General features: G+C 43.5%; 1 protein-coding gene across 6 annotated transcripts in view; it reads right to left on the bottom strand.

Moving 5' to 3' along the window:
- Positions 1-12,008, bottom strand: part of GON4L (gon-4 like) — a 53,260-nt gene that overhangs the window by 22,544 nt on the left and 18,708 nt on the right. For all 6 annotated transcript variants that reach the window (XM_084613231.1, XM_084613228.1, XM_084613226.1 and 3 more), the window contains 9 exons: positions 11,198-11,299; positions 10,389-10,429; positions 9,540-9,643; positions 6,665-6,863; positions 4,008-4,094; positions 2,833-3,004; positions 1,859-2,003; positions 1,166-1,316; positions 450-566 (listed from right to left, as the gene is read on the bottom strand). In XM_084613231.1, the coding sequence (XP_084469357.1) occupies positions 450-566; positions 1,166-1,316; positions 1,859-2,003; positions 2,833-3,004; positions 4,008-4,094; positions 6,665-6,863; positions 9,540-9,643; positions 10,389-10,429; positions 11,198-11,299 (1,118 nt within the window). The remainder of the gene's footprint in view (positions 1-449; positions 567-1,165; positions 1,317-1,858; positions 2,004-2,832; positions 3,005-4,007; positions 4,095-6,664; positions 6,864-9,539; positions 9,644-10,388; positions 10,430-11,197; positions 11,300-12,008) is intronic.

The following is a 12,008-nucleotide window of genomic DNA, read 5'->3' as shown; positions in this document are numbered from 1 at the left end:
CCAATTCTTGGCTCTGCTACATACTTCCAGTGTGACCTTGGCAAGTCAGTTAATTTCTTTGTGCTTCGGTTCATCCCTTACACACAAGGGGTTGTGAGGAAAAAATAATGGTTGAGAAGCATTTAGGTACTACAGGCATAAGGGCCCCGTAACAGGAGAGAACATCATTCAAATCCCATATCTGCACTTTATTCCCAGGGCAACAGGCCCACAATGAGAACGTCCGTCTTTCAATAGGACTGTTTGATGCAGCGAGGAAGATGACTGCTGCCTGTAAGGTGGTGGCCAGCCTGCCCTGACATACAAACTGCAACCAGCAGCACCAGCGTCACACAGCCAATATTCTAACCAGCTGAATTAAACAGTTCAAGCCAACAGCACTAAAAGGTTAATCAGCTCTAGGGATAAGATGGTGGAAGCATGATGCTTCTAAACAGCAGGCACTGTACCTTCAGCCAGAATGGCAAATGCTGTTCTTCCCTCTCCACAGGGGGTTTGCACTCAGAAGGCTGGATCTCCTCACAACACTTGAACAAAATGGGCAACTGCTTTGTTCTTTTATAATACTGAGGAGAGAGGGGGGGGGGGGGAGAAGAGACCAAGGTCAGCAATCACCATCCTTGATTAGCCTAACTGCCAGTGATCGGAAACTTCTCTGGACAGTACACATTGGGAGTTCAAGTGATCCAGAATTACTCCTACAGTGATGGAGTGTTGCTCAAATGTGTAAATATTAAGAAATGGAAAGGAGGGCTGGACAAAATCTTATGTCCTTTTTGACTCATTTCTCTGGACAGATCATTGGTATAGCACATGTGCGCGCTCACTCTCTACTTCTGTACCGTATGCAAGTCTACTGGTAGGAAGCTCATTATTTCAGCATTATGTGAATTACAGTCGTATCAGGGTTCTCTGTAGTAGGTGCTGTGTTCTTGAAAGACAAGGCAGCAATCAGAGCAGTTGTAAAAGGTAAGTACAGAGGGTAGGGTCTCTGAAGAAGTCTTCATGCTTAGTGGAAGTGAGGTGTCATGGTCTATGAAGAAATGACAGTGCAGACCAAATGTAAACTCTTTGGGGAAGGAACTGTGTCTTCTATTATGTATGGGCATCACCTCTCACACATGTAAAATACAAATACATACAAACTATAGATTGTCTCACTTACTCTGATGATATTGTCAGGGGCACGGTTCATATTGAGGTTCTTGATTCGCACTGTCAGCTGGTGCGCAGTCTTTGCTGGCAGGAGATACTTGCTGATCAAAGGTTTAGGAAACTCTGTCCCTTCGAAGTGTTTCAGACCCAAAGCTAATAAACTGAAAGGAAAAATAATTCTGCCAGACAATGATTCAAACCAAAAGAAACTGTAAATGCTCTCAGCTTGTCCTTCACATCTGTTAACATCCCTGGAGTGTCTCAATCTGGTCATCCACAGCAACATGGAGAAGACAGAGTATGGAAATAAAACAGCTCAATCAACTGCTGAATGCTCAACATGGTTTAATCTAATGAAACAAATTGTTAACTACTCCAACACAGAACTTGACTGGAGACACATTAATAAATCAAGATGGGAAGTATGTTGGTTCAGGAACATCTCAACACACTCAGATTTGTCCCTCTGATCACCTTGGAGGTCAGTACACATACTGGCATGGAAAATCCACAGAAGACTAAATCTGTCTGGCCTACTGAGCTAATAGCAATTTTTCTACGGCTGGGAACAAAGGGCCAAAGTTGCCATCTGATGGCGCTGTTCCAGAATGTCCAGATGTCCCATCATTTGGCTACAGCACTCTACTTTTTCGCCCAGGGAAAGATGCCCCATTTATTTTACACCCTAACATTGAACACCTACTTGTCCTCTGCCTTTGTGAAGATAATCTTGTTCTGTGGGGCTTTTGCCTTCAGGGAGCAAATTGGTAACAGCTCTGGGTACATAAAGACTTTTCTCGTTGCCAGAATCCATGCCACTTGCTTTGGAAGACAGGGGAATTCATTTGCTGTGAAAAGAATCCACAGATCAGCACAAGCTGATGAACCTCACAAGTGTAGATGCTCAAATTCTGAAACTCACCATTACTTTATTGGAAAAGCTATGGTCCCCATAACTTCTGCTGTGAAAGCAGTACAGGCTGGGGTAATTTTTTCCACACAAACCTTTGGACTTTGGTTTAGAACACAAGAAACTAAAACTAAGAATTTATTCTGGCCCAGCAAAAGTTACTTTTCTTTTTGATTTCCCCACAGAATTATGTACACAATATCGGCTCTGTGGAAGGATGGAGCAGATCCATTTGACTCTAATCATTGAATGGCTCCATTTGACTCTAAACTGCCTATCATTTGGCTAAGAAAAAATCATGACAAAAATTTCCAAAACAGTCCATTCAGAATGCTTTTTAATTTTATAGTTTCACAGTTCAAGTCCCTAGTCTTGTTAGTAGAACCATCTCAACCAGAAGAAAATGTCTGATGTATCATTCAAACCACTGGAACAAATTTTTCCAATCTATTGTTACTTTCCTGATGGATTTCCAAAGCTTGAAACGTCTGCAAACATATCATGCATTCCAGACTACCAAGCTAAGCAACCTTGTACAAATCCCTATGATGTGAGCTTACTGTGTCACATTTTCATGGCTTAAGTAGCAAAAGACAGGCAATAATACTGAGGTCATTGCTTAAAGATGTGTTAAAAACAATGCTGCAAAATAATGCTAAATTCCATTTCAAATCATAGCAAAAAATCTGGAATCCATCTCATCTGAGGGGAGGGCATTACCAAAAAGGCTATTACTACCCTACAAACCTGCCCCTTCAACTACATACCACTCTTCTTCACAGTTTTGCGAGGACTCCAATCATCTTTGACCTGGGCACGAAAGTCTTCAATGAGCTGCAACGCTCCCTTCAAGTTACATGGTTGGAACACTGTTTGAAACTTGGGATGGAACTGCTGACGAAGGAGCATGGAACTGTGAGCAAAGTTACTCAGCTCAGTCTGAGGAGTCAAATACAGAGGAGATAAAGGGACTTGCTTCCGGTGTAAATAAGAACTTATGTATCTAGAAGAAGTCATTCAGAAAGCAAACTTGCCAGATAGGAGGCAGAAAAAGTTTCAGTTATTATCAACCCTGCTTCTGAGAGATACCAAGCCATGGGACACAATTGATTACATTTATTCTGCTCTGAGCCTATAAAGCCTCAGCTCTGCTGTGAGTTATTACTCCCCCATTCCCATACAGAACCATTAACGATCACAGAGCATTCACAGAAATTGTTCTAAGAATGACCTTTTCAAGCTTTGTTTTTAATCCTTCAAAAAAAAAAAATACAAAAAGCATGCCAACACAGACCACTGTGTTATTGCCATTACACACAGTTACAAACTCATTCGGTAAGCAATTGATCAAGCATTAGTATGTAGAGGATACTATCATTTTAAACAAATGTTAAGGAAATCTCTCTCAGCTGAATGAAGTCAGATTTTGGTTTTTTTAAGCTTTGCAGGGCATTCCCACTAGCCACCCACCCTCACTGGAATTTTTTGTACTTCCCTCAGCAAATGCCCACACAGGCTTCAGACAAGTATAGCATAGGCATTAGCTGAACAAGCTTCTCTCACCCAAGGCTTGAATTCCAACCTGCAGCAGTCCTGCTAATCCCACCCTAGTCCTCTCTAGAGCAAGGACTGTCTGTAGTGTCAGACTGGATGGAGATTTGTGTTAAAACTAACCAGAAAACAAATCTAATTTTTACCTAAACTAGCCCAACGTTAGTGCACCAGCCCACTGCACTAACTAGGCTCTCCTCCTATGACAGCAAACTGTCTCTCACACAGTGCTGAACCATTTAGCAACATAAAGGCAGCTGCAGCTACACAACAATGCCCCTCCTTCACTGCTCATTTTTGAAAATATACACCAAGTCATCTTGATTAAAGACAATGGCAACCTTTATTTTTGTGACAGAATTATTGTATTTCTGACTAGCTAGATCCTTACCAGAAACATCTTCGTGGTGCTGGCCTCTGAACTCAGACTAGGGTTGGAGCTGGTGAGAAGGTGTATTTGAGTCAGGAGCTGGACATGCTGGAAGAACAGATTAGGCAGATGAAGCTTTTCCAATACACTAAGACACTATAATATCCAAAAATACTGGAAAATATTCTAAAGCACCAATAGGCAGAGCAGGTTATATCTCCTGGGTCTCAAAATGAGTGTTGGCTACAGACATACTTCAGCTAACAGAGAGCCTGAAAGAATTTTTAGTGCTGACATCTTAAGCAATTACCTTAAAAATACACAACCACACACTAGTGACAACTACAGTTCAGAGACATTTCCACAGTAAGTGAAACCAGAAGTTAGAGACTTGATGCAGGAATCACTTGGGGAAAATCCTGCAGTTTACATTTGCAGGAAATTATCCTAGATGATCATAATGGTCCCTTCTGGCCCTAAACATTTATAAATCATTTAAACTAAAACATGGTGGTTGAGAATATAAATGCACAAAAGTCAGGAAATTCAAAATTGGGGTTCCTAGAGCAATGTGAATGGGAACACCTAGGAATTTTGTGCAAAATATTTTGAAATTCTGCAAAATTCTGCATATTGTATTTGTCAAAATAACACAATATAATCATACCATTTTCAATTATTTTCGTAATTTATTTCAAAATACCTGTCAGCAAGCATGTCTGTGACAATACAGACAACAAAAAAAATCCAGGAAATGTTTTTTGACAAATAGATTCCTTACTAGGCATATTGGCACATCTATATAGCTCCACCAAGCGAGAGGGACAGAGTCTCATATGCACGCCCAGCTCTGCCCCCGATCCAGGAATGGGGCAAAGAGGTTCAGCCCAGCAGGATCCAGGTGTGGGGTGAGAGGGTTCAGGTGAAGGTGGTTGGGGCTCAGCAGGGGGGGAATGGGTGTGGGGGGATGGGACTCAGCACAGGGGTCATGGGGCTTGGTGGGGTGGTAGTCCAGGTGCAGCTGGTTGGGACTCAGTGGGGTGGGGCTTTGAGTGCGGGGGGGCGATCTGGATGCAAGGGGTGGTGCAGACAGGAGGGGCAGCTCACTTCCCCTGCAGCTGGGGAGTGGTGGGAGCAGGAAGTGGGGCTGGGTGTGAAGCTTCCTGCAGTCAGGAACAGCCCATGCAGGGGAAGAGGAAGCCCTGTTCTCCCCCCAGCCCAGCCAGGACTAGCAGCTGCAGCCCAGCACCTGGTAGGACCCACCAACCGGGGCACCCCCAGCCCTGCTTCCAGACACACCGCCATAGCAAGAGAGACAGAGACAGCCCAGCCCAACCCCCGAGAGAGTGATTTGCATCTCCCTGGCTGCTCCCTTCACCCAAACCAGACATATGCCTCCCCCCTCGTGTGAATTAGTTTTTCTGCAAGAAAAGCATAAAATCTGCAGGGGAGATTAATTCTGCACTTGTGCAATTGCACAAAATTCCCCAAAGAGTAAATGGGGCTATAACACACACTTTTAGTGCTCTGCATTACTGCTTCATATACCTACGCAAATATTATCCCAACACTATAGAAATTCTGGATAAACACATTTACATGAGCCCAACTGGAGTTCCAGATCTTAGTTTACTGCTGAAAAATTAAAATGGTCACATACCACGCATGTGAAACCCATGCTTACACAGCATGGCTCTCTCAAACCTGTGTGCTTCCACCAATAGAAGGGGACAGTCTGCTACTGGGTTTGAACTAATATCTGGGCATATTCTGCTTGCACCCGGGGGTGCTCAACCCACCTCTTCTCCTGGCCTTGCCCCGGCTCCACCCCTGCCCCGCTCCCATTCCAATCTCTTCCCCAAATACCCACCCAGGCCCCGCCTCTTCCCCTGAGCCCACCATGTTCCCGCTCCTCCCCTCTCCCTCCCGGAGCTTGCTATGCTGGGAGGTAGGCAGAGGAGCGGGGACGCAGCACACTCAGAGGAGATGGTGGTGAGGTGGGGCAGGGAGAGGAGCTTGGCTGCTGGTGGGTGCAGAGCACCCACTAATTTTTCCCTGTGGATGCTCCAGCCCTGGAGCACCCACAGAGTTGGCGCCTAAGTATCTACTTCATCAAGAGGATCTTATGCTGATGACCCCATGCAGGGGTGCAGAGTCTCAAGGAAATGGTATGCAATTTTCAAGCAGAAAATGTGTCTCCCAGTCTGTCAGCGAACCACAAAAAATCTGCTTTGACTATGGTCTTTCAACCAGTTGTGCACCCACTTTATAGTGAATGATTTCCAGCCAAAAGGATAATCTTTTCAGAAAGCTAGAAGGCCATAAAAATAGGGGTTTAGAATTAAATCATTGCTTCAACATAGCCATGACTGCTACAGCTCTCACATCTAGTTAAGGAAGATGGAATTCACCTCTTGGCAACCACTTCCCTTGGATGATTTTAATTCATTCCAGAAAGTGGTACCAGATTGTAGTGCACAGATCTGCTTCACTAATGTTGTGGTACCAGATTCCAGGGTACAAAATGTGTACCCTATTTCAATAGGGAACTTGCTTGAGTGCTTCCTGTAGCACTGATGGTGCCACCATACTATGCAGAGGCCTTTGTCCTGCAGTTGACAATGAAGATGTGATAAAATGGTATAGTATTTGTGTTTGATAATTAGTACATCTCTTACCTGCTGCATCTGCTGATGTAGCCTCCTTCTCTGCCCCATGTCCAAAACTAGGGTCTGAAGTGGCTTCTCAATTTGAGGTTTTGACCTCTCCATCTCCTGTGGCTGCTTGGTTGAAGATTTCTTTATTCTCAGCTGTTCAAGCTGTTCCTTCACTGTCCGGTGCTGTTCATTCAGTAAGTTGGCCAGAGGCTCTTCAAATCTGTTTCAGATCAAGCAGACAGTATTATGCCAAGTCCATGACTTACAAAGCTCTTAATGACCTTGTGAATCAAGTAGATTTTACTTAGTTTCTGGAAAGCACAATTAAATATTAAAATTACATTTCTATAGCAACTTTCATCTCATAGTACCCTAAGTATTTTATAAACCTGGTGTTTACAAAAATCTCTTCACCTACCCCAGCAATGCTGCGCCTCTGCTGGAGTGGGACACAGCACCTATTCATTCAACAGTCCAAAGCAAAAGTTAATTTCCTGTCCTAAACTGTTAAGGCAAATCCTGTGTCCCATTAAAGCTATGAGAATTTAGAGAATCAGAATAGAATTACCTGAGGTAAAGTTTGGCCACCACACCAGGATTAATAATCCGGTTCTTGAGCAAAGTGTCATGGAATCTTTAATGACCACAAGCAGTCAGGGCTTTAGTTTTACATCTGAATGCAGCATCTTCAGAAGCACTGTGCCACTCTAACACCATGTTGGGCTACTGGTAAGTTACAGACTCAGATAAAAGCATTCCCTACTCAATCACCTGTAACATTTTCCTGCATTTTTCTTGAAAGTAACTTACTCAAGTACTCAGATACCAGTGTAATGGTCATCGTATAAGAACCTAGATAAGACATAGCTAAAAAGAGATGATTCAATAACTAGACCAGACCCGACCCAAACTCATTTAGCTTGTGGGATTAAACAAAATCACAGCCCAAAGTATTATGGCTGCTGGCTATTACAATCATCAGTCCCAAAGAGATCACTTGCAGCTCTCCAATGCTATGGACACACACTGTAAATATTAATGATGTGCCCCTGAGTTCTACTCAGCAGGCTATTTCATTACACATTTGTTTCTGCTGCAGCAAGGAAGTAGTGTAAATATTCCTGTCATTGCAAACAGCTTTAAGTGTCAGCCTGCTTATAACAGAGCTCTATAGATAGCCCAATCAACACCCTCCCACCTCTGACCCAACTAGGATCAGCTCCACTTCCACAACAGACCCAGCATGTGTGCTCAAAGCTAGTCACAATCAAGTCCCCTCTAACACATTCACATTACAAGATACTAAAAGGAAGGAACCAATGGAACAAACAGGTGAAATTTTCCCACAAAATTACCTCCCTAAAGAAGTCCAGGAACCACACTATGTACAGATAGTACCCGGGAAGAAGACACCAATTAGGAGGAGGACTTACCCCACCAACATGAAATGGACACAACTAAAGTGTGTATGGAGAGATACAGACAAGGGAAGTAAGCATGAAATACCCTTCATGCTAAGATTGTAGCTGGTCAAAGATTTACGCACGCCCCTCCAGTACTGCTCATCTGGAGAGAATGGTGCAGACGCCCAGCAGTCATTTTAGCTCCCTTCCCAAACAGATACAGCCTAGTCTTGAGCTGAGCTGCCCCATAGACAAGGAGACTCTATTCAAACTGCAGTTCACATTCAGACCCCCAGTTACTGTTACCGTTTCAAAAGTAAGCCACTATTTCTCAAAATAAATATTAACTAAGAACAAGAGAAGGATCATGACATCTGAAGCCGATCAGCTCCAACTCATTGGCTAAAATTTAGCCCATGCTAGTAGTTATCAAAAAGGTGACATATGTTGCCCACAGTTAACAGTTGCTTCAGTCCCGTGCCCCTACACAGCTCTGCCAGTCCAACTCTTTCCTGACTAGCAGCATCCATCTGTTTAAGAAGTGATGTGCACTGGGAGATTTGCTAGGCAATGGCCAGTACAGTAGAACCTCAGAGTTATGAACTGACTAGTCAACCACACCCCTCGTTTAGAGCCAGAAGTACACAATCAGGCAGCAGCAGAGACCAAAAAAGAAAAGCAATACAGTACAGTACTGTGTTAAATGTAAACCACTAAAAAACTAAAGGGAAAGTTTAAAAAATGATTTGATAAGGTAAGGAAACTGTTTCTGTGCTTAGTATCAGAGGGATAGCATGTTAGTCTGTATCCACAAAAACAATAAGGAGTCACCGGACCCCTCATTGTTTCTGCACTTGTTTCATTTAAATTAAGATGGTTAAAAGCAGCATTTTTATTCTACATAGTAAAGTTTCAATGCTGTAAAGTCAACGTTCAATTGTAAACTTCTGAAAGAACAGCCATAACGTTTTGTTCAGAGTTACGAACATTTCGGAGTTACGAACAACCTCCATTCCTGAGGGTTCATAACTCTGAGGTTCTACTGTACTTGAACAGCCCAGCTCCTCAACAGTGCCTTCATATTACCAAGAAAGCTGGAGGTAGTGAGCGAGCTCCTCCAGAGGAAGTTAAAAAAGCTGTCACCCTTCAGCTGTGTTGCTAGAATACAATCCAGGCCCTCAATGACCCCTCTTTTCTGAGGTCCACTGCCTTTCCTCCAATAAAAGCCACTATTATGCTCTCCTTCAGGGCATTGCCTCCTTCTTCCTGGCCCCCTCACTGAGGAGCACTGTCTGTATTGGCTCCCACCACGATGCCTACAAATTGCAGCAAATACAGTGATGTATTAGGGAGTCACAGAGCAAAAGGGCCATGGACCCCATCGCCATCTGGATGGGATGTGTTTGGCTTCCATCTTCTTTCTGTTACATCTTATTTGACAGCTGGTTGCCCAGGCACCCTCTGTAGCTCTTATTGAGGCCAGACAGTCATACCTAAGCACCTGTGGTGTGTTAAAATTCGGCCGTGACTCTGCAACAGTGTCCTCATCCTCTGGGCCGTCATCCTCCATGTTGGAGAAACCCATCTCATCCTGGAACTGATAGGAAATAAAGCTCAGCAGTTGTCAGGTGTATGAGGCTCTGTCTGAGGTTCAGGGAATTACTTTTCGTACCGAGGGGCTTTTGGCTCAGTATAAAATTAATCACAGTGGACCTATACTGATGCCATCAGCACAGACACACTCAGCACCCTTGGGTCTTCACTGTGGTAAATGCTTTAGCTTCCTGACAGTTGCACATATATGACAGGACCCCTAAAAGGGAGTTTATGCTGAGACATCCAGTAAAGTCCCCTCTCTTTGGCTTATGATGGCACCTTCAGAAACACTCTGTCAGTTCCAGGATAGAAAGACTCCCATATAATGTTAAAAGTCTCACTTAGACCTAGCGTACACTACCGAGTTAAGTCAACCTAAGGACATTTACATCAACCTATCTCTGCAAGCGTCTACTCTAAAATGTAGCTCCCAACAATGTAATTCACCCACTACACTGACTTAACTCCACCTACGCAAAAGGTGTCACGCTTAGGTTAATGTATTTAGGTCCATGCTGCGTCAGTGTAGACACTGCATTGCGTACATCAACTTTTGCTGCCTTTCAGAAGCCGTCCCACAATGCCCACACTGACAGTTAAATTGGTGTAAGCATTCCTAGTGAGGACGCATACCACTGACACAAGGAGTGCAGTGTGGACAAGCAAAAACTATTTAATTACTGTGGTGGCTGTATGTCGATATAACTAAGGTCGACTTTAATTATATAGTATTGACTTGCCCTTACGGTCTCAAACAGCTCCTCCATCAGTTCATTTACTTCTTTCTCTGTAAGAGACAAGATAGGGTGCATGAAGAAACAGTGATCCAGTAAGAAAAATTTCAGCAATTTGCAGGATTTCCTTTTCAGAAGATGACAAACGCTTGCAAACCTTCCAACACAAGTGGGAAGAAAGAGGACCCTCTCATATACTCTTACATTTTCTCTTTGTGATGGGGATCAGCCCTGAAGCATCCAAGTACAGCCTGCTTCTCAGCCACTCCATCCTAATCCCCTGTGTATGCCAGAAGGGCTTCACCTCCTTGATCTGTGACTTAAGCAATCAGCTCCCCACAACTGTGGTCACAAGGTTTTCATCCACATTCAGGACGCTATTTCTCCCCACATGCTCTCTATGTGCCTAATGATGCAGCTCTGACCCCACTTCACAGCTGAAGGCCTGAGCATAACAGTAAAGTCCTTCAGTGCAACCCTTTCTAACCTCCTTAACGCCCACACCAGACCCACAGAGTATCTTGGCTAGAGTCTCATTTTGTCTACATCAGAACTCAAAATAAATAAGTCACTGTACCTGATGGCAGTGAAATGGTAATGCTGCACCACTAGCCAGATGCATTCGTGCATTTATGGGGAGTTATTACTACACAGAGGAGCTGGTGAAGTTAACAGCATGGGGGGTCGGTTCTATTTTTTTTTTTTTAATTACATCTGCCTTGCAAAACCTTTGCAATAAACACTGAAGTTTTCAATTTGGATCAATAATTCTAACAGAAGCAATACTGAAGGAGCTGAGCTTAGGTTATAACAGTACTTACTGGTGATTCTCACAGCACGATCATTCCTGAAGTCTTCTGTGTCTGGTTCATCCAGATCTTCCAGGAAGTTATACTCAGGGTCATCATCATCATCTGCCTCATCTAACAAAATAAACGTTTGAAACATATTTTTTTCATAATCAGACTGTAAGGGAGACCGGGCTAATGGCAACCTAGGGAGAAACACTGGGCTTACTGGCTATCCTGCCAGACAGAGGCAGGACTTGAGTTAGTGTTAGCAATTGAGCAAACTGGGACCCTGTTAAAACTATGATAGCAATAACAAAACTATCTTCCTTTCAATCTGCGCTTGTAGCACCCTCATTTCTTTCCTTAGTATTTTAACCATTCCTGTTTAGTAAGGAGAGTCATTTTCTACTGGCTGTAATTTGTATCATCTAAATTTGTGCAAAGTGAGTGTATAATGCCACTATTCTAATCGGTGTGTTTTACACCCACTGTGCACAGGTGTAAGTGCTGACACAAAAGGTAAGACAGAGAATCAACTGCTGAATTATTTTCTTGGTTTTTTTAAGAGCATAAACCATGATAGTAAATACAACATGGTGCCCCTCACACATAAAAACACCACATTGATAAATAAACTCAAGATGTGCCCTATACTGCGCTTTGCAAGTTAGACCCTATTACAACAAGAAACAGGCCCAACTGTATTTTCTGATCATAGACTATCAGGGTTGGAAGTCCCTTCAGGAGGTCATCTAGTCCAACCCTCTGCTGAAAGCAGGACCAACCTCAACTAAACCATCCCAGCCAGGGCTTTGTCAAGCCTGACCTTAAAAACTTCAAA

This window comes from Lepidochelys olivacea (assembly GCF_965140295.1).
Source record: "Lepidochelys olivacea isolate rLepOli2 genome assembly, chromosome: 24".
Lineage (NCBI taxonomy): Eukaryota > Metazoa > Chordata > Testudines > Cheloniidae > Lepidochelys > Lepidochelys olivacea.
This window is presented reverse-complemented; position numbering and strand designations above follow the sequence as displayed.